Genomic DNA, 21,155 nt, shown 5'->3' on the forward strand with positions numbered 1-21,155 from the left:
AACAGCACACAGGTCGAAGCATTTTTACTCGGAGATTGCTTCGGTTACACGCTTGTATATTCAAGGTGCTCACTTCCGTTCAACTGTGTTTTTCATTGACAGAATAGTCAAAACTTCAGAGTAGACTCAACAGATGTACCCAAAGTCGATACTGGCACAAGGTGTAGCTTACTACCGAGCCAACTGCCCAAACGCGGCGGCTGATCTTACACTAGGAATTCGCGAAGCGATTTAAAGTGGTCGAATAAAACTAAATGTCACAATCAAATGACGCTGTCGCAGAATCTAATCTTTAAGTTAATGCTGATAATGCTGGCTGACTGTTCGGATTCAAATAATGCACTTTGGTAAACATTAAAATAAGCTTTATTTCGGTTCGTAATGCGCGAATTTTACTTTTTTAAGCTGGCTAATTCTACCCTCGGATTTTCTGAAAAACCATTGAGCCTAATTGTCTTTCATTACAGACCGCATTTAACAAAGTGGCAAACCAAAGGTATCATTAAACTCAACCATATTTTCTTTCCTTAAAAAAGCACGTCAAAGGCTCTATGTCATTTGATGGGTTCAAACCTCGAGAACCTAGTGGAGTCAATATCCAATTGGTGGTCATCAGTTCTGAGTCGTACGGAATACAATTGCCCGCAAGTTCAATCTTCCGGTACCCGAACTGGGATACCTGTTTGAAAAAAAGGCTTGCGAAAGTCATCCTCCGAGAAGATTATTTAAGTTTAACATATTGTAGGAGTTTGATCCTATTGTAAATGAAACCACAATTACATGCACAATGCACCGTGCATTTATGTAGAAAATGATTAGAATTATTTTCTCACTAACTATGTACCTAACACCAAGTTCTTTGGTGTTAAAAAATACAGAACGAGTATAATATCCCACGACGCCAAATTCTGCTTCACCCATAATCGTTAAATTATTTTTCATGCTTCACATATAAGCTGAATGTCAACTGTTTGAGTTATCACTTGCATAATGAAATTAAGGCATACTTTCATGAAAAATGGTCAAAGTAAACAGGAAGGATGGAACGGAGTGAATGCAAGATAAAAGTATATACTTTACCAGCTCAAGAATTAGATATAAAGGGTTTTGTCTAATTCTAATTTCATAATATTTTTAATTTCCAAGCGGTTTTGATAATGACCATAATAAGGTTCGTGATCACATTTCAAACGAGTTTCATATAAAGTTAATTATGCATATTTATCTTTCAAAGAATTTACAATGGATAAAATTATGAGAAAAGTAAATCACAAAGATTATAACAAGAAGAAATACATTTCAAATTGCCTTTTACCAACTTCAGCAGCAAGTTTACGGCTTTGACTTTAATATTTAGTTCCATGGCAGCAAACTTAATTGCTTCTGCATGGGAAATCCAAATGATCAATTCCTCCCCCTCAGAATCACAAGTTAATCGATGAATTTAACTTTTAATCAATAATGTCGTTGTTCCATTCTTCATCATCCGGACTCTCGTTAGTTCCTACAAGAAGCAGGAAACTTCACATTATGTATTGTGCCATTCGAAAAACTCATGATCTACTTGATTCAGAAGTTTCAACAGTTCGGTCTTTGGAAAGAAGGGAGAATCTGGTTTAAAGGTCTTCAATGCCAGGGTAATGTCTAACAATAGCATAGGATCCACGCCAACGTTCCGTCGTCCAGGATGCAAACGAAGCATTTTCGACGAAACTTTGTGCGAAAGAAAATCGATTTAATGTTTGTTTGTTGACAGACGTCACACCCGAAATTTGGTGAGAAAAAGCGGTCTGTGTGTCCCTTACATGCAGCGATTGACGTCATTTTGCGTTGGGTTTGAAGGGAGGGGGCCCATACATGCCAAAAGTACAATTTTTCTCACAGAATATGACCATTTAGGGTATCAAATAAAAGGGCTTTCCGCAGGTTGTGGATAAAATCCGGCTCAATAGGTTGCTGTGGGCGGGCCACTTAATCCGTATGGATGATGATGATCCAGTCGGAAAGTCTACAACGGCAATATCTATGGTAGAAAAAGAAGACGAGGCAGACCCCTCCCTCCTGAGACGGAGCAATGGCGTAGGCCAGAATGCTAAACAGCTTTTAGGGATATCGAATTGGTGGACCTCGGCCAAAACCAGGATGTCTGGAATTTCTCTTTATGGCAGGCCTTGATCGGATACCGGTAATTGCGCCGTTGATGATGATGATGAAAATGTGTACATACATTTTCAGATATATATTGTTTGGCAATGTATGACGGAATATTTTGCTGGAATGCTGTCATAGAGGCTGTGGATTCTGTTCATCGATATGGGGCATCCATCGTTGACCTCGACGAGTAGTGCTCCTGCTAACGCTTAATGTCAGAAATATCTTCAATTCCATAAAATATGATAGACACACTTTAAAATTGGAGTTACGTCCGGGCTACCTGAACACCGCTCTTGTCCTATGGGACGCTGGAAGATCAGAGGTGAATATAGATCTTGTCGGGGGTAGCACATGGACCCACCTTAGGGCTGAACCTCTGAAACGCATCTGGCGATAGCCTGGTACGGCTCAACATGCCAGCCAAGTTGCGCCTGGTCCATTAAGCAGATGATACTTTTTGCTGGGTGCACTGTTGAACAGGCTCAAAGCAGACTTGGTAAGCGGATGGATGGCTGCTCATGGGTTCAGCCTTGCGCTGGAAAGAACCGAAGTAGTCATCTTGACTAAAAAGAGAATCACGACCCTGCTTCTCGCGTCGATCGGCGAATTAAGTATCGAGCTAAAACCAACGGTTATATACCTTAGTTCAGCGCTCGCTTGAAGATAAGCTTTCTAGAGTGAATCAAAGCAGCGGACAAGGCCGTAGCCGGAATTTCGACTAATGTCTAACCTTGGAGAACTTTGCTCTAATAGAAAACGTCTTCTTATGAATGCAACAAAATCTGTTCTAGTTGTAGTCACGAAATTTGAGCTGATGCCTTTGGCAAGGAGGTGTATCGTGAGCGCTTTGCCTAGATACTGGCATGGGTCTCAGAACCGGCTATGTTGATAATCGCGGAAGTGATCTCCATAAACATTTTTGATAAGTAACGCAAAATCGTTCACAAGTGGAAGGTTCAAGGGAATGAGCGGCAATTCGCTTGGAAAAACGAGTCCAGAGGCAAATGGACACCGTGGTTCATCGACAACTTAGGTCCGTGGCAGATCTGAAAGCATAGTGAGATTGGTTATTTTCTTACCCAGCTACTAAGCAGGCATGGAGTTTTTACAACCTGCTCAAGATGGGGAAGTCACGATTCCCTGAGTAGGTATTCTGCAATGCGATGTCGGACAACACCGATCGCATTTTCTTTCTTGTGGAATGTGGCATGGGTTCGTCAGCAGGCTAGCTTTTTAATGACAGGGAGGTGTTTAGTTGGTGAACCGACGGCTTACCGTTGCGGGAGTCCAACGCTCAGTGCGTAAACATGCATGTTCACTTGCTCTCCCCAAAAAAGAAACCGGAAATATAACCACATATGGGAAAATAGGAAATAAAACCTGATAAAATACCTTGTAAATCTTGAAAACGAAATTCTTGGCTCGGAAAATTAGCACCACTTATTATAATTTCAGGGTAGCGCAGTTGTTGGCAAGGTGGTGATGATTCCTTTGACGGACCCATTCTTAGAAATTACCGAACCGAAAAATCTAAAAATGTATGGGGATTAGCCACAAAAACGTCTTTAACTGTTAATCTAAGTTAATCCCAACAATTTTCAACCGAATTTCTATTCGGACTCTGTGGTAGCCACTTTATGACCTCAAATTTTTGGATGTTGATCCATTCTTTTGGGATTTTTGCCATACCCTTATGGTAATTATCACGACGAAATATAACCCCGCGACGATAAACCCCCATTTTTAAAGTTTCGTGTAAAACAAAATAATGTTGTATAGGTTCGATAGAGCCAAATGGCGAAACCGATCACGACGGGCCGACCCTGCTTGTGAACGGGAAAAAGGCTGAAGAAAAAGAAGAAGTTGTATTGCTTGGCGTGTGTGTTCAAACAATAATTATAAAAATTTATTTTCCCATAACAAAAGTAATATGAGAAAAAAAAAATAAAGATGAAGGAACAGTTTCTTTCTTGTTGCAAAATTGAGTTAAGCCGTGCCAGTGTTCTTTTTTGAGAGAAAGGGGGAGAGAAACACTATAGAATAAGATAAATGAAGTTTTCCAACACATGCGTTATAATGCGTGGATCTTTATGCTTTCATATAATATTCACTCATTTTTGCAACATACTGTATGTATAGCTTTTTCATTTAGAAAGTATATATAAAAGTTCAATGGTCTAAATGATTTTTTCAGTCAAAATAAAACACCTTTCGTTATCTTTATCATCTGGTGTTTTATTTATAGACAATTAGGTGAGTGTGATTCTCAAAAATGTTACGAAATTTCGATGCCTGGCTTTAAATCCCATTCATGATAATTTTTACAAAGAATTATCATTTTATTGCGAAAATTCAAGTCAATTCTCCTTAATCAATATCATATCAAATTTATTTGTACAATCGCGCATCTTCCTATTGAGATTAGAACGTTTAACTCTAGTGTATACTAACAGCATTCGATCCGTAATATGGATTAGACCCTAACGATAGTTTCTGGGTGAAAAAGGGAGAAGGTATCATCGTTATTTAAATGGTCGAGAAGCATCTTCTCATTTAAGATGGGAGGTGGGAGGGAGACGTTATTGCTAAAAGCCTAAAGAAAGGCTCCCATTTTCAGAAGAATAAGTGAAAGAGTGTTTGTCAGGAACGCATTAAGAAATATGTTGAGACCTCGGTTGACGTTGGGTAGGCTAGTTTCTATTATGGATCTTTTTGCGTTTGGGCCACTGTCTAAATTTCGGTCTCCACTTTACTAGTTGTTGGTAGGGCAATGGCCCGGGGACAGTGTAACTAACAGTCGCAATAAATGGAAATCATTCCTTTTCATACAGTCCTATACACGAATATCCTAAACAAAAAAACTTGCTTTGGTCCAGTTTGGGCTTAAAGTATTGGCGGTTTTAAGTTGAATATAATTTGCACCGAGGTACCCTGCACATGGCCGAGGCAATATGTAGAATGTCATTCCTGCCAAGAAATAGTATTATTAGTAATAGAAAGCGTTCCTGCCCACTGCTGCGTATTTTGTGCTCTCATATGTTACTTTGATAATAGCTATTAATTTTCCCGGGAAAAGTTCCAGGATTATTTTAGTCATTGCATGGTCGGAAGTTCGCAAATATCTCTCCAGTTATTGCATCCGGATGGCTATTTTCGAAATTTAAATGATCATCCCCCTCTCACACTCACTGGGAAGGATCCTGAATTTTCATGATTTTCAAATAATTGAAAATAATAACTCTATACAAACTATATCGATATCATCGCTCCTTTTGTTGCGCACATTCAAAAGACAACTCGTAAACTATCGCTGACTGTGATGTGCTTGACTTGGTGAAGCATTTGCTGTTGGCCAGTTGAAACTGAATTCACTTTGTGGCAGATTTTATGCTCGGACAATGTTCCACGAAATCCACAAATTATCAAAGGCCACTTTGGTAATTGGTAATTTGCAGGAGGCTCGGGTTTCAATTTTTTTTTGACAGAAAGCATCCGTCTTTTCTAGGTATATCAGAAGTCTTCGTTGGTATGCATCATGTCTATTGAGATGCTTTGGGGCGGAATGGGCTGCAATCAATATTCTGACACTTATTCCCAGGTCGTGAGAGTACACGTAGCGAGTGAGGATTCTCCGTTGCTTTCGACAGGCTGGCTTCAAGTCAAAGTAAGAAGAGAACCCTTATTCAGGCGACATGTTAGTACTATTCCGAACTCAATTAACGACAGGAAATAAGACTAAACATTTCAACTTACACTCTCATTCTCAAAACGAATTACAAAAACTGTTCCGCTCGAAACGTCTCACCATGGGGTCAAAGCTCTTACTGTACCAGACAATGATCTTGCCAGTCCTCATGTATTCTTCGGAGACTTAGGTTCTTAGGAAGAAGAATTGCGAACTCTTGGCCGCGTTCAAGAGCAGAATTCTCCGAGAATTTTTGGCCCCCTACATGAGGATGGACGATTCCGTAGCCTACATAACTACGAAATCAATGCGCTATACCATGACCGTCAGGTTGCGGATAAAATCCGGCTCAATAGGTTACGGTGGGCGGGTCACTTAATCCGTATGGATGAAGATGATCCAGCCCGGAAAGTCTATAAGAAGAAGAAAGGCAGACCCTGCCTGAGATGGAGCGATGACGTAGGTCAGGACGCCAGATAGCTTTTAGGGATATCGAATTGGTGGACCTCGGTGCAAAACCGGGATGTCTGGAGTTTCTTATTAAGGTAGGCATAGACCGGATACCGGTTGTTGCGTCGTTGATGATGATGATTGCAGCGGTTGATATTGAAATCGTCCGTAACATCATTCGATGATAATTGTAAGCTAGAATATTGTTTACCAGGATATGGAGAGTCTCTACTGCGCGCAGAAGTACTGACAAAAGAAAGAACCCTGGGGTGCAAAAAGAACAGTGTGTGCATCAGTCACGTAGGTTTTAACATCAAGCCACCAAAACGAATATAATGATGAGAGTTTTTCAATAACCAGACTACTGGCGAGTAGGAGATTTCGATAACTAAAGACGATGAAAATGCTGCTACTTCCAAATTTGGAAGAAGCGGTGCATGAAATTGATCGACTTAAGAGCCATCATTCGCTGCGTTCCGAAGTAATACAGTCGAACTTGGTAAACATGGAGTCAGTTTATGTTTAATGTTTTTGTCATTGGCAACGAAGCCTTATCTGTGGCCATTAGTTGCATATATTTTTATCGACCATAAAATATGATATGATAACATATCCACCGTAAACTTTACATTTGGTATTCCGATAAAATTAGTAAAACTGACCAAGCTGAACCTAATGAATCTAGGTGGTTAAAGTGTTACGAATTGCTTTTTCTTGGTTCAGAATAAAGAGGATATGAGGAATATTACCTCGTTGAAGATGGTAAAAGGTTTCGAGACTGTTTCCGTTACTTGTATTTAACAAGTATCCTCGTATCCTCTTCATCCTGAACCAAGAAAAATGCAATTCGCAACACTTTTTAAAACCACCCAACTCCTGGCCTATGTTGACGATATTGATGTTATGGGAAGAAAGACACGAGACGTACACGGTTTTTTTTCGGCGCTCAATAAGTTACGGTAGGGGGGTTATTCAACCCATATGGTAATGGTGATATGGGTCTTGGGAGATCCTACCTTGGATGAAGGAAAGCGGATGGTACTCTAGGGTATTCTTCATTTGCTTCCTCAACAAGATAATATCTTCATAAACTCTTCAGGACACTTTTATTTTTTACCTCGTAAACAACAATCCTTTTTGTTTATATATTTAGGATTATAGTATTGTTTGTGTTCTAATTTTCTTTTAATTTAATTGTTTTTTCAGATATTAGACCATCATGTTGTACTGTCCGCCTAATGTTACCCTTTCTGACATATGGGTCAACCATGGAATATCACATTGCTTTATGGATACCGTGGCCCCTTCGATTATGGCCGGATTCCTGTTCGTATTTGGCACCGTTCAGCTGATGATGTATCGGAAATATGCAACACGGATAGCAGATGAAGCGCAAATAGCGAAATCGAAATTGTACAATTTCCAAATATTTTTATTATTTTTTTTCCCATTTGTGGCATTACTGAGGTTTATTTTTCAAATATGGGCTTATCCTGGCGGAGCGCTGTATGGGTATATGGTGAGTCTATTCGATTAGAGTTTTATATTCATCAGTTAATGTAACTGCGATCATTCCTTTTCAGATACTCTCCTGTGTTCTAACGTGTTTAATGTATCCGTTTTCGGTATGTTTGGTTTTTAAAGAGAGATTTTATCTTTTGCCTTCGGTACCTACTCGAGGACATGGTCTGGTTCTTTTATTATTTTGGACAATGACATTTATCACGGAAAATCTGTCATTTGTCAATATGGAGCACGAGGATTGGTGGTTCCACTTGGCCAAGTAAGTAAATTACTGAATTTCCATAGATTTAGAATGTATTTGGAAGGTTTGTTGCTAAAACAGGCTTCAACAGACTGTGAACTATTTCCCTCTTTGGATTTTGTTTTATAAGATCCATTTAGCGATGCTGAATTCATTCATCACGCTTTTTGGTTGCGAATTCTCACTAGCATATTCAGGCCGGTTCATAAAAGTCTGCCATGGGAAGCACTCGAACTTATTTTATATATGAACAAATTTTCATTCATAGAATCTGGTATTTATTATTTTGTGGTCATTCAAGGGAATCCAGTGGGATTCATTGGCATATGTTTATTTGACATCATGGCATCATTTCGAATTAGAAGGGAAACCAGCTTTGAGTCATAGCAGTCGGACAAATTTAGGAATTAATAAAATTTTATTTCGATTTGGATTTATTTGTTCTCAATTTTTTCTTTTATGATTGGTTTGAGGTGTTATTTCCGAAATGCTTTTAGGGTGTGGAAGTAAAAGTAAAACAATAATATCGGCTTGTCAGAGGTTGTTGCATGAAGGGATTTGTTTCGTTGGCTGGACGCTGAATATCAGTCGATTCAGCTGTATTATTATTATTCTGTTAAGGGAAAGTCGCACCGCGTCCTTGAAGAACTATTGTGCCCCTTTTACTGGTTATAGTGTACCTGTTGATCATAGTATCTCAAGCAGGCCTGTAACCGTTAGGAACTTTAGTATGTTCCCCACTTCCAGAAGTTTCAGCTTTGCATCCGGTATTAAGTGTTCTCCCAGGTGTATCGACCTACTTTGCACAAGTGTCGGACACTGTCCCAGGACGTGCATAGAGGTTTCGTCCTCCTCCTCACAGAACCTGCAGGCAGTGTCAGATATCCCTAGCTTCCCTAGATGATAGTTCAGCCGACAATGACCAGTGAGAATTCCCACTATGATTCGGAGGTTCTTTTTGGTGAGGTTTAAGCAATCCTTTGTACGCATGAGTTCGTATCCCCCAATAAGCACCCTGGACTGCTCCATCCCTGGTAGGCCCGCCCAATATAGTTCCCTTAACCGCTTCTCTTCGTTTCTTAGATTCATAGCCATGAAACCGTTTGCGATTCCACAGAAGGGTTCTGGCCCGTGTAAAGGCATCCCTGCTCCTTTCTTGGCTAGTTCATCCGCTGCCTCATTGCCTTCCAAACCAGCATGGCCTGGAACCCAAAGTATCCAGACCTTGCTGGACGAGCCGAGTGTATTCAGTCTCTCAAGGCATTCCCACACCAGTTTAGAGTCTACCTGGTTGGACCTAAGTGCCTTGATCGCTGCTTGGCTATCAGTGAGAATAGCTATGTTCTGTACCCTGTAGTTCCTTTGCAGATTAAAGGAGGCACATTTGTCTATGGCGTAAATTTCCGCCTGGAATATGCTAGTGTATCTGCCCATTGGCTCAAAGTACATTTTCCTTGGACCAATGACACCGGCACCCGCTCCCTCTGCTGTGAGGGATCCGTCAGTGTACCAAGTAATTAGTTGCTGGTTTAAGCCGTATGTCGCAGCCACGCTCTCCCAGTTTGCCTTGTTACTCCAACTTCTTATTGAAGTGAAACCTCGTTGTCATGTTGTCCCTCGGTATCAGTAATTCGAGATACCGCTAAGAAAGGATATCAATCTTCCTTCGATTTAGGCAGCTCCCCGCCTCACTCATATTCCCAGCCATCCTGAATACTGATCTCCTTGCCTGCATCTGTATGTGCAGATGGAGAGGGGTTAATCCCTGAAAGACCTCCAGGGATACCGTTGGGCATGTCCTCATTGCCCCACTGATACACACGCAAGCCAGCCTTTGGAGCTTATGTAATTCCCTGGCTTGTGTGCTGAGTTGGGTTCTTTCTGCCCAGATTACCGCTCCATAGGTAATCATTGGCCTTACTATTGCAGTATATATCCAAAGTAGTATCTTCGGGCTGTAACCCCATTTTTTCCTGCTATGGATCTGCAAGTCATCAGAGCCCTCGTGGCTTTTCGACAAGTATTTCCGACATGTGTCTTCCAGAGTAATTTTTGGTCTAGCGTGATTCCCAAATATTTGACCTCTGTTTCTCGTTTCACCTGCATATCATGTAATGTTATGGCTTTCAGGTGATCCAGCTTACGCCTCCTAGTGAATGGTACTATGGTGGTTTTGGTTGGGTTGATCCGCAGTCCCACCTTCCTGTACCAGGCACTAGTAACCCTTAATCCAGTTTGGATTCTATCACATAGGGTATCTTCATATTTGCCCCTACAGATTAGAACAATGTCGTCCGCGTAGCCCTGGACTTGTATTCCAGTATTAGTTAACACGTCCAGGAGTTCATCCACTACCATACTCCACATCAGCGGCGATAGTACTCTCCACCCTGTGGACAGTCTTGAGTGGTGTTCACGATAATAGAATTTGTACCTGTTTGTACCTCTATTTGTCTGCTTTCTAGCATTTTGCCCATCCAGAGTGCCAGGGTGTTTCCCACTCCTTTGCGGCTCAGGGCATCCTGTATCTCTATGTGCGATGTGTTGTCGAATGCTCCTTCGATATCCAAAAACGCGCACAGCGCAATTTCTTTTGTTTCTATGGCGTCCCGTAGTACCTCTGTCAGCTGATACAGAGCAGTTTCAGTTGACCTTCCTGTCCGGTAAGCGTGTTGACAGTGATGTAGGGGATTACGCTTTAGAACGTTAGTTCTAATGTAGTTGTCTATGACCTTCTCCACCGTTTTGAGTACGAACGATGTTAGGCAGATTGGTCTGAAAGATTTAGGGTGAAAAGGATCCTTTTTACCCGCTTTCGGAATAAAGACCACTTTTGCCCGTCTCCATGCCCTTGGTATGTAACCCAGTGCTATGCTCCCCCTTACCACCCTCAGAAGAGACTCTAAGATAATTCCTAGGCCTCTTTGGATAAGTGCTGGGAAAATGCCATCTACTTCGGGAGATTTCATTGGTTGAAAAGTTCATAAAGCTGTAACTGAGTACCTAAATTGAGGTGATGGTCTTTCCGGCGAATCCAATGCTGACCATATCGTCTCGAATTGCATTTTCCGCGCATATAGGTTACTATAACCATGGGTAACTATGTCCGGATGGCTCAAGTGATTAGAGCGCCGGGCTGCCGTAGTGAAAGGTCGCGGTTCAAATCTCACTGGTGACAGCAGAATTTGTTATCGTGACTGGATGTCGAATACCAGTCGTTTCAGCTGAGACAAACCAGGGTAATAACTTCGGGTGAATGTTGACCACATTACCTCCTGCAGTATACTGTAGTGTACCATTACGGTCTTGAATGAATTGCTTTAACACACTTCAGGACTCTGGTCCGATATGGATTGTTCCGCCAACGATTACTATTATTATTATATGTAACAATGGAACATACAAACATTGAAGTTTTATTTTATGGAATAAGGTCAATCAATAAATAGCTGTTTGTCTCTGAACATTTTGGCGGATTAAATGATTAAATTTGCAGTATTGTGGAAGGGTTATTGTACTAGGCAACCGTGAATCTATTGCTGCAAGAGATTTGTATACCTCATCTAAGAAGGTTGTAGATTAGGAAATTGTAGATTAGGGAATTAAGACCTGCAATTTTCGTAACACTATAAAGACAATAAAGATAGGGGACAATGACGTTGAGACCATTCAAAATTTCTCCTATCTACGGCCGAAAATCACAACCTATAACAGCTACGACGATGAAATCCGCGCACGGTTGTTGGCTGCCAACAGCCTATTTTAGCTTACAAAAACCGTTTCGCGCGAAACGTCTCACCATAGGATCAAAGCGCTTACTGTACAAGACTATGATCTTGCCAGTCCTTATGTATTCCTCGGAGACCTGGGTTCTTAGCAAAAAAAGAAAACTGCGAACTCTTGGCCACGTTCGAGAGAAAAATCCTCCGAAAATTTTTTGGCGATGGACGATTCTGTAGCCTATATAATGACGAAATCTATGAACGACACCACGACCGTCTGATTGTGGATAAAATCCGGCTCATCAAGTTGCGGTGGGCGGGTCACCTAATCCGTATGGATGAGGATGATCCCGCCCGAAAAGTCTATAAGGGCAATATCTATGGTAGAAAAGGAAGACGAGGCAGACCCTGCCTGAGATGGAGCGATGGCGAGGGCGCCAGATAGGTTTTAGGGACATCGAAAACCGGGATGTCTGGAGTTCCTTATTAAGGCAGGCCTAGACCGGATACGTTGATGATGATGAATTTTCGTAACACTGATTTATTTTATGCCGAGGGAAGCGATAGATTTCGTTCCTGCAAGGCAATTTTGTGGAGTTGTAGTTGATCTGTCTTTTCTTGATGGCCTTCGTATAACAAAGAGCAGTAATTGGCAACAATGATGTCAGTTCGTTGCTGAGTTGAAACTTTTCCGTGTTTAATTTTTTAAAGAAGAAAAACACGAGTTATTGAAATTTATTATTATTTTATTTGATTGATTGAATACCATAATTAATCATTCGTAACAATTTTATCTAAAACTGTTCATCCTGATCGGTTTATTTGGCAAAAACGCGTGAATCGTCGACTCACTGCTTTTCTGTTCTACGATAAAAAAATGGGGATGAACATTTTTATCAATTTTTATGATGGGTCACGCGTTGAAAGCCAGCACTATCTATTTGGTTAAAATTTTCATCGAGCCGTCTTCCAGTGACTGGCGATTACTATTGAAATTTATCTAGGAAGCGCAGTTTCTGCCGACGGTGGCACGAAAGTGGTTGTTGCCCGATGCATTAACACTGCTAGATTCATTTTTGCGGTCCTGTCTAAAATCTAGAAGTTCAGTTGCCTCAACACCAAGATCAAGTTGAAACTGATCTTCGCTAGTGTCCTTTCTGTGTTGCTATATGGGAGTAAGAAATGGAAAGTGAAACCCACGGTTACTCAAAAACTCCAAGCGCTCGTCAACATCTATCTGGATCGTAACATTGGAGTACGCTGGCTTGATACTATTATAAACAAAGAACTTGGTCGGCGAACAGGCTTGACACCTGTATGCGATGTAGTTGGAAGCCAGAAGTGGCAGTGGATAAGTCACACATTAAAGAGAGGCGTCAATTGCATTGCTGGCTATGCCATGCAATGGAATCGACTCTCCCAAGATGGTCGAGGAGTGGACCAGGAACACTTTGCGCAGAAGAGTGAAGAAAGAGTGAAGGTGTCTCGGTAAATCGTGGGGGAGCTGAAGCGCATTTCAAGTAGCCGCGAACGATGGCGCTTAAATGTGGTTCACGAGCTATATTCCACCAAGGAGTAAATGGCAACCATAACATACACACTTTCCCAAAAATCGCACTCGTTACTGATGCACTCGGAACACAGGAAAACAACAATGGGACTTCTGAACCGCGCTTTAAAGACGAGTAAACGGAAGACCAAGATCGATAGAAGGAGGGACGAGAAACCTCTCAAGAAGGGCGTATGTAAGATTGCCTAAACGCTGGTTGAAGTCTGAATGAACAAATTTTTACTTTTGTCGGCAACGGAAAATTTTTGTAAAAAAACCTAGGACACCTAGAATGGTATTTTACTGCAATTCGAAAACGGAAATATGCAAATTTTGCAAGGGTGTTTGGCGAGACACTGCTCCCTAAACTACCATATGGTTGTCTCGGCTAATGCAGCTGCGTAATGGGAGGACGAAAGCGAGACAGCTTTATATTTCATATACTTTCTCAAGCTTCAGACAAAGAAATCCTGGTAAGGGCTTCTTCAGTGAAGAAACGCTTCCTCTGTGAAACGTTATCAGATTCTCACTTGTTTGCTTGCTTAGATTGGCGGAATTTAATATATTGAATATTGTTTCTAAGAAGCTAGCAATACGGTGTTGATCTTCTGGTAACTTATTGGGTTCAATAGAAGAACCAATTAATTTTCACTGTTTCACTAGTGAGGCAATATACTTTTTCTCTGATAAGCTTCGCAACACATTCGAAAAATAATTCAATTTGACACTACATTATTAGTTCCAAAGCTTTGTTAGGAATGGCATCCAAATCAATGGTCAAAAAGACTGAGTGGCGTGTCTTTTCACATATTTCCCGGAGTGCTTTGTTATATGTAAAATAGGTTGTAGGCATCTTATTTTTTTGTTTAGACCATTGCATACTTCTGCTCTTTTTATGGTAACAAAGAAGAAATGCTATCATTTCCTTAAACAGGGGCCGACTAATCATTTATATTCATCCTCATCCATTGTCCATATTTTCCACATTAACGAAAGGGACCCTATACAAACGAGTGTAACTTTGAAACCAGTCAACATAATGTTGCCAAACTTTGCAAGGAAATTTCTAAGGGTTAATACTATTGGAATTTTTTATTGCATTGACATTTATATGTAGTAGTCCTCACCTCGTACGAATTACCAAATTATTCGTATGAAAGTATGTAACATCGAGGAGTACCGGGGGGACGGTTCTGAATGGTGTTCCGATTTAATGTTCGGTCGTTTGTGCGCATTTCGTTCAATCTCAATGGCGTCATTAAATTTCTCAATTTCCGGAAACGGTATCTACAATCTAGATTGTGATTTTAGTAATCCTTCTTCATCCAGCTATGAATCTTACGGGTTACTCTTCGTGAGACCCAACAGAGTTGGTTTTGAAGCTGAATTTCACTTTTCTTTGATCACTTTTAGGATTAACTCTTTCCCTGGGCCTTGCCTCAATCTGACACAATCCGCCCGAAATGATATTATTAATTTTCGGAAAAAATGGTTTGAAGTTAGAAATAGCTTACTCAACTATGATTTCATTGTTTTATTGAACATTAATGGTTGTTAGGGTAGACGTCTGCCAGCTTCTAATTCAGTCACCAGATACCAGTCAGTCGATCATTAAACGTTTATTTTTTCCGAGCTACTTGTTCTTGGGTCGCCATAGATTTTTTTAATTGTCTCCATGGGCGGGTATCACTTTCCTGCTCCATAACCTCAGATATTTTCCCTGATAGTCTCCATCTTACATCCTTTATTCTTACCAATATTCATTAATGTTCGACGCTCACGGTTATTATACGGCGAAGCACTGCTGTTCGGGCAGTGAATTTCCATTGAACACAAACAAGTGGTAATTGGCGAAATATACTTTTCCTGTCCTCTTTGCGTATAAACTAAATGTATCACGCCCTCTTCTACTTAGATTCCGTTCAAAATCATAATAGCGATGCTTCTTTCTGCAATATTTGGGTTGCTTTTTTGCTCTTTTAAGCACAGACAATTCTAGATAAATTATTTGAGCAATGTTCCGAAATTGAAAAGGATGATATTCATGATTCATAATCTCCAATTAATTTGCAGAAGGCTCTTATGAATAATTCCAAATTCGACAAAAGTTGGCAAGCTCATGCACGTATAGAATAAAGAGGGGCGATATTATCTGAATATCGAAAGGTATTGACGGTGATATCTGAACTACAACAGTAGAGAATCTATAAGTTCTATGAGTAAATATCTGGTTACATTTGTACATATTTAAGTTATTTTTCAACATAGTCGCAGTCTAATTCGGTGCAGATGATGAGATGCCAATTTTTGGATGCCTCGTGGAAGAAGTTCCCGTGAGCTCCTTCACCCAATTCTTCACCTCTCCTTTCAATTCTCTGTTTGTTGGGAACCTTTTACTTTTAGGGAAGTGAAGATTGTAACCTGAACTCGTCAAGCCAGGGGGGCAGGTGGTTCTAAACGCCCCACTCAAACAAGTCCAGGGCTTGTTTCGTGGCGTGGCCACGCGGCTGTAATTGTGGATTTGAATTTTTGGGCGGAGAATGGAAAAGTGTTACGTCACTGTTAAGACTGTCTTTTGGTTTCAGGTGTGTATTCTACATACCCCATAAAGAGTTTTAACCTCATTAAAAATATCAATTGTAGTTTTCCCTTGACAACGAGGTAGTGGATGGCGGCGAGAAGTTGGATGAAAATTTTTCACAAGAAATGATCCTGGGTCAGAAATTTTGACTTTTCGGTTTAAAATTAGAGAACATGAAAATAAAAGTGGCAAAAATGATAGCTATATATGCGCACAATAAGTCATGAAATTTCCAGAAAGATCGGTTCGGTAGTTTCGGAGAAATTACTATTCGTATGGAAGAAAGTTCTTGTTTGGAATTAAGGGACAACTAAATCTTTCATTCTTGATGGCGGACCGGACCAATTGGAGAGAAACTGCCTTCCATTTTTCTAGTCTGCGGGTTCCTAGTTTTGGGTTTACACACAGAGTTTAAAAAAAATTTACAGACGACTACAGTTTCGCCCTTAAATGACGCTGCTGCCCAGGTGTATAATCTACGTCCGTTAAAACCATCCTATTTTTACCCATATCCACAAGGGGTCGTCTGGTCGCTCTTAAGTTTGTCATCTACAGCTATAATGTGTGAATACTTCCACTATGATTCTAAAAAGGGCGACTGACGATTTCAGCCAGGGCTGAGGAAACTTATCAGATGCTGCCTCACCTCTGTCCACGTTGTGGGTGCGGACTTAGGACTCCCTAAATCTCTAAACAAACATTTTACTTCGGTCTAGTTTTGGCCAGAACATAAGGCGTGTTTGCAGATTAATAAAATGGAGCAAACTACACCTGCTAATCACTTCGGTCACGCTGTTCCCAGGGCAAAAGCAGCGTCTGATAAGTTGCCTCGGCGCTGGATGAAACCGTAATCGTCTGTGGAAAAAGTTGGTTTGAGAAAAACGCCTTTAATTTTTTTCGTTTGATGATTTTGCTATGAAATTCAAATCGTTAATAACATTCAAATTATTGGCTAAGTTAGATCGTAAGGTCGACGTTCTATTTTGAAATTAAGTATGCATTACAGTATAATATAGCTGCTGCAACGGAATGTCGCTGTTAAAATCTCACTGGCGGCAGAGGGATTTGTATCATGGCTGGTTGTCCGTTGTCGCGGGCGATCTGCTGACAACATTGCCTGCTATAGTGTATTGCGATCCTATTGTGTACTATTACAGTCTTGAATGAAATGCCCTAACACACTTCAAGTCCCAGATATAATTAAATTGATTCCAACATCGCATTCAAGCACATGCCTAATAAAACTTCAGATTTTTGGCTTCATCGAAAGGCTCACCGCTTCCTTTATGATGTTACAAAATTATGTCTCGTTTTTTCCTTTTTATCAACACAATTAATATCCATAAGAAACCAGAATTATAACTTTCTGAAACTTTAAGTAGATATTTATACATTTGCTAAAGATTCTGCCAAATTTTAACTATCCAGCTTTTGATTATGATTACATTCCAGATTTGCCATTGACTTAGCTCTTCAAAGTTAAATGTCTTTGTTTGTTCTGGTTTCGCTATACTTGCCCCAACTATGCCCTTTCTCTGTTGTAACTGTCAAACGGCTATCAGTCCTGCTAAACTCGGCATTCTCCTTACGAGTAATTATATCCGAAGCATCCGAAACTGGGCTCATCCATTGCGCAGATTAAAGGTACTCCAGTTTCAGCCTGGCAGTACCTGGTTTGTTAGTTGTGTTCGAAAAACAATACCTGCATTTATTTCTGATCGAAATTTAACCGAGATAGTTTGAATTCTCTTATAGTCGTACTGAACTCAATCAACCTCACGTTACCGCAATAAGATTGCGGTCGTTCCTTGAGTTAAGGCTCGATGTTTAGGCGCTCTCCACACTCTCGCCAAGGAGTGTTGAACAGATCAGCCTTTATAGGACATGGAAGTCAATCGATAGTGAAAACTGGAAGAATTACATTTTTTGGATCTAGTGGGAATTTGGATGGTGTTAGACATAACTGTTTACTTGAACGGATTTGAGAGAAATTTAAATAATGTCCGCTGGTTAAATGTCAAATTTACAATTCGAATCTGTTTTACTTTCAGCATGAAGGATCGCATTGAAATGTCGTTATTTGTCATTCGTTACATATGCGGGTTGTTAATATTCGTAATAGGTCTCAAGGCACCGGGTCTCGCCACGCCAAGACATGACGACGACGAGGAACTCTTACGCCCTGATCAGGTAATAATATTATAAAGGCCTTTGATTGCATAGCAATTTCACTGCGTTTCCTTCATTTCTCATTCCTTTCATTTCATTTTAGCTATAAGGATCTATAAAGAGATTTCCCCTAGGCTAAGAAAATTCAAGTGCTTTGAAGTTTGCAGTAAAATACTATGTGAGATTAGATAGAACAGAAAATAGCAAGAAGTAGTGTTTTAAAGTGATGCCAGATGCGGTTAGTAAAATTTAACACATTCTCATTGAAGTTTGTTGCGTTGGTTCGAGATGAGAAGCGTCTTCAGATATTGGATTTCTAAGTCCTTAGCACTTCCACTCGACATTCTTTTCGATAATAGTGAAATTTTCAGAAAAAGTTTAGTTGACTGTTTTGTCATTATAATTTTAAATATGGCCACGCCTACTTGCATATCATTTTCGTATTATTATACATACATCACTACATTTCCAAACATACAAACTTATTTCTAGGAAAATAACCACTCGGCTTTCTACAATGCTTGGAAAAAGTTGAAGAAATTATTCCCGTATCTTTGGCCGAAAAAGAATCCATTGCTCCAAGGACGAGTTTTATTTTGTATACTTTTACTGGTGGCTGGACGTGTGATAAAGCTTTATTTGCCAATATATCGAAAAAATATAGGTAATCTACAAACATGACCATCTCATATTCTTCAACGGATCCTGAAATGATGTCTCTAATTTACAGTCGACAGTCTGACAGAGACGCCTTTGAGATTCCGATATGATCTGGTTCTCATCTTTGTGGCACTATCTTTTCTACAAGGAGGTGGCACAGGCACTATGGGGCTCTTGAATAATCTGCGATCGTATTTATGGATTGCCATTCAACAGTACACAACCAGAGAAATCGAAGTTGAATTATTCCGGCATTTGCATCACTTGTCATTGCGATGGCATTTGCAACGTAAAACGGGCGAGGTGCTGCGGGTGATGGATCGTGGAACGGATTCAATAGTCAATTTGCTCAATTATATCATATTTTCGATTGCTCCAACTATAATTGATATATTTGTGGCGGTTATTTTCTTTATTACAATGTTCAATTATTGGTTCGGTTTGATTGTCTTTTTGACGATGTTCCTTTATATAGGTAGGTGGTAAATAGCGCAATAGTGGCATTAGGATAATGAATTGATTTTATTTTCATTCAGCTGCAACTATTGTTATTACCGAGTGGCGTACGAAGTACCAGCGACGGATGAATTTGGCTGACAATGAGCAAAAAGCAAGAAGTGTAGATTCCTTACTGAATTTCGAAACTGTTAAATATTACGGTGCCGAAGGCTATGAAGTGAATGCTTATAAGGAGGCAATCTACAAATATCAGGTGAGTGTTGAACCTGCCTTTGTAAGCGATTATTATTGAAAAAGAAAAATGATGTATTCTTCTCTATTCCCTTCGCAGAAAGAAGAATGGCTAACTCTACTCACTTTAAACTTTCTCAATACAGCCCAAAACATAATTTTATGTGCGGGTCTCCTGACCGGCTCTCTCCTCTGCGTCTATTTAGTTGCAGATCAGGGAACGCTTACCGTCGGCGATTATGTTTTGTTCATCACCTACTTAATGGACTTGTACATGCCACTGAATTGGTTCGGAACCTATTACCGTGCAATACAGAAAAATTTCGTAGACATGGAAAACATGTACGACTTACTCCGAGAAGAAGAGGAAATCATTGATGCTCCAGGTGCTGGTCCACTGCGAATAACAGGTGGCGGTGTAGAATTCTCGAATGTCTCCTTCGGTTACACACCAGAACGGTTTGTACTGAAAAATATTAGCTTTAAAATAGAACCAGGCAAAACAGTGGCTTTGGTCGGTTCATCTGGAGCCGGAAAGAGTACAATAGTTCGATTATTGTTCCGATTCTACGACGTCACTAGTGGATCGATCATGATCGATGGGCAGAATGTGAAACTCGTGCAACAAAACTCCTTGCGAAAGGCAATCGGTGTGGTTCCGCAGGACACAGTGCTATTTAATCAAACAATTTTCTATAATATCGAATACGGGAAGATTGGTGCTTCCACAGAAGAAGTTCATGAGGCAGCACGAAGTGCCGATATACACGAGCGCATACTTAACTTCCCAGATAAGTACGAGACGAAAGTTGGCGAGCGAGGTCTCCGGCTCAGTGGGGGAGAAAAACAGCGGGTAGCCATTGCCCGCACGATTCTTAAATCACCAGCAATTGTATTATTAGATGAAGCAACAAGTGCATTAGACACTCAGACGGAACGAAACATTCAATCAGCCCTGGCCAGAGTGTGTGCAAATCGTACTACACTCATTATTGCTCATCGCCTCTCCACCATTATCCATGCTGATGAGATTCTAGTTCTAAAGGAAGGAAGTATCGTGGAACGTGGTCGTCATGAAGATTTGTTATTGAAAGAGGGTCTTTACGCAGACATGTGGAATCAACAGCTGAAAAACTTGGAAGCGGAGAAAAATCGTGAGATTTCGAATGGTAGTGCAAATTCAAGTGCAACATCTGTGAAGAATGGAACGGGTCGTGAGGGTATTTCTAATCGTAGTCATCATCCGTAAAGTAAGAAATTATACGCTTAATGCACTAATAGTTGAGGTAAATATAGAGCAGCTATTTTTATCCTTCGTGATGTTTGCAAGGCGGGAATATATTTTATGTTTTATAATTTTTTTCCCTTATAAAATTATTGAAAAGTTTAGTAGAGTGTGATCATAGGAGACTCTGTCGATACAATGTTTACTGAGCAAGAACTATGTTTAATAAAATTTTAGAAAATAAATATGGATTTTTTGTGTTGATAGAGAAAATGGAGCCACTTATTTTTCAAGAGAAGCGGTTCTCAACTCAATTGACGTAAAAAAAGTCTCTAGCCTCTTCATGGTCATGGTCTCAAGAGAATACGTGGCAACCGGGGTTGAAAAGGGACGATATGGATTTCCGAATTTGATGCAAAAAGTTGTGAGGAGCATCGAAATTGGGATAACCAATACATAATTGGTATTTTTTTATTTTTTAAGTTTCAGATTCCTCAATGAAAAA

General features: G+C 40.3%; 1 protein-coding gene across 3 annotated transcripts in view; it reads left to right on the plus strand.

Moving 5' to 3' along the window:
- LOC119658947 (ATP-binding cassette sub-family B member 6, mitochondrial) overlaps nt 1–20,895 on the plus strand; it is a 28,122-nt gene extending 7,227 nt beyond the window's left edge. For all 3 annotated transcript variants that reach the window (XM_038066818.1, XM_038066817.1, XM_038066819.1), the window contains exons 2-8: nt 7,496–7,808; nt 7,873–8,072; nt 17,958–18,096; nt 18,568–18,739; nt 18,806–19,210; nt 19,272–19,447; nt 19,526–20,895. In XM_038066818.1, coding sequence (XP_037922746.1) covers nt 7,509–7,808; nt 7,873–8,072; nt 17,958–18,096; nt 18,568–18,739; nt 18,806–19,210; nt 19,272–19,447; nt 19,526–20,674 — 2,541 coding nt within the window. In that variant the 5' untranslated portion in view covers nt 7,496–7,508 and the 3' untranslated portion in view covers nt 20,675–20,895. The remainder of the gene's footprint in view (nt 1–7,495; nt 7,809–7,872; nt 8,073–17,957; nt 18,097–18,567; nt 18,740–18,805; nt 19,211–19,271; nt 19,448–19,525) is intronic.
- Nucleotides 20,896–21,155: the final 260 nt, after the last annotated feature.

This window comes from Hermetia illucens, chromosome 6, assembly GCF_905115235.1.
Source record: "Hermetia illucens chromosome 6, iHerIll2.2.curated.20191125, whole genome shotgun sequence".
In the NCBI taxonomy this organism is placed as follows: Eukaryota; Metazoa; Arthropoda; class Insecta; order Diptera; family Stratiomyidae; genus Hermetia; species Hermetia illucens.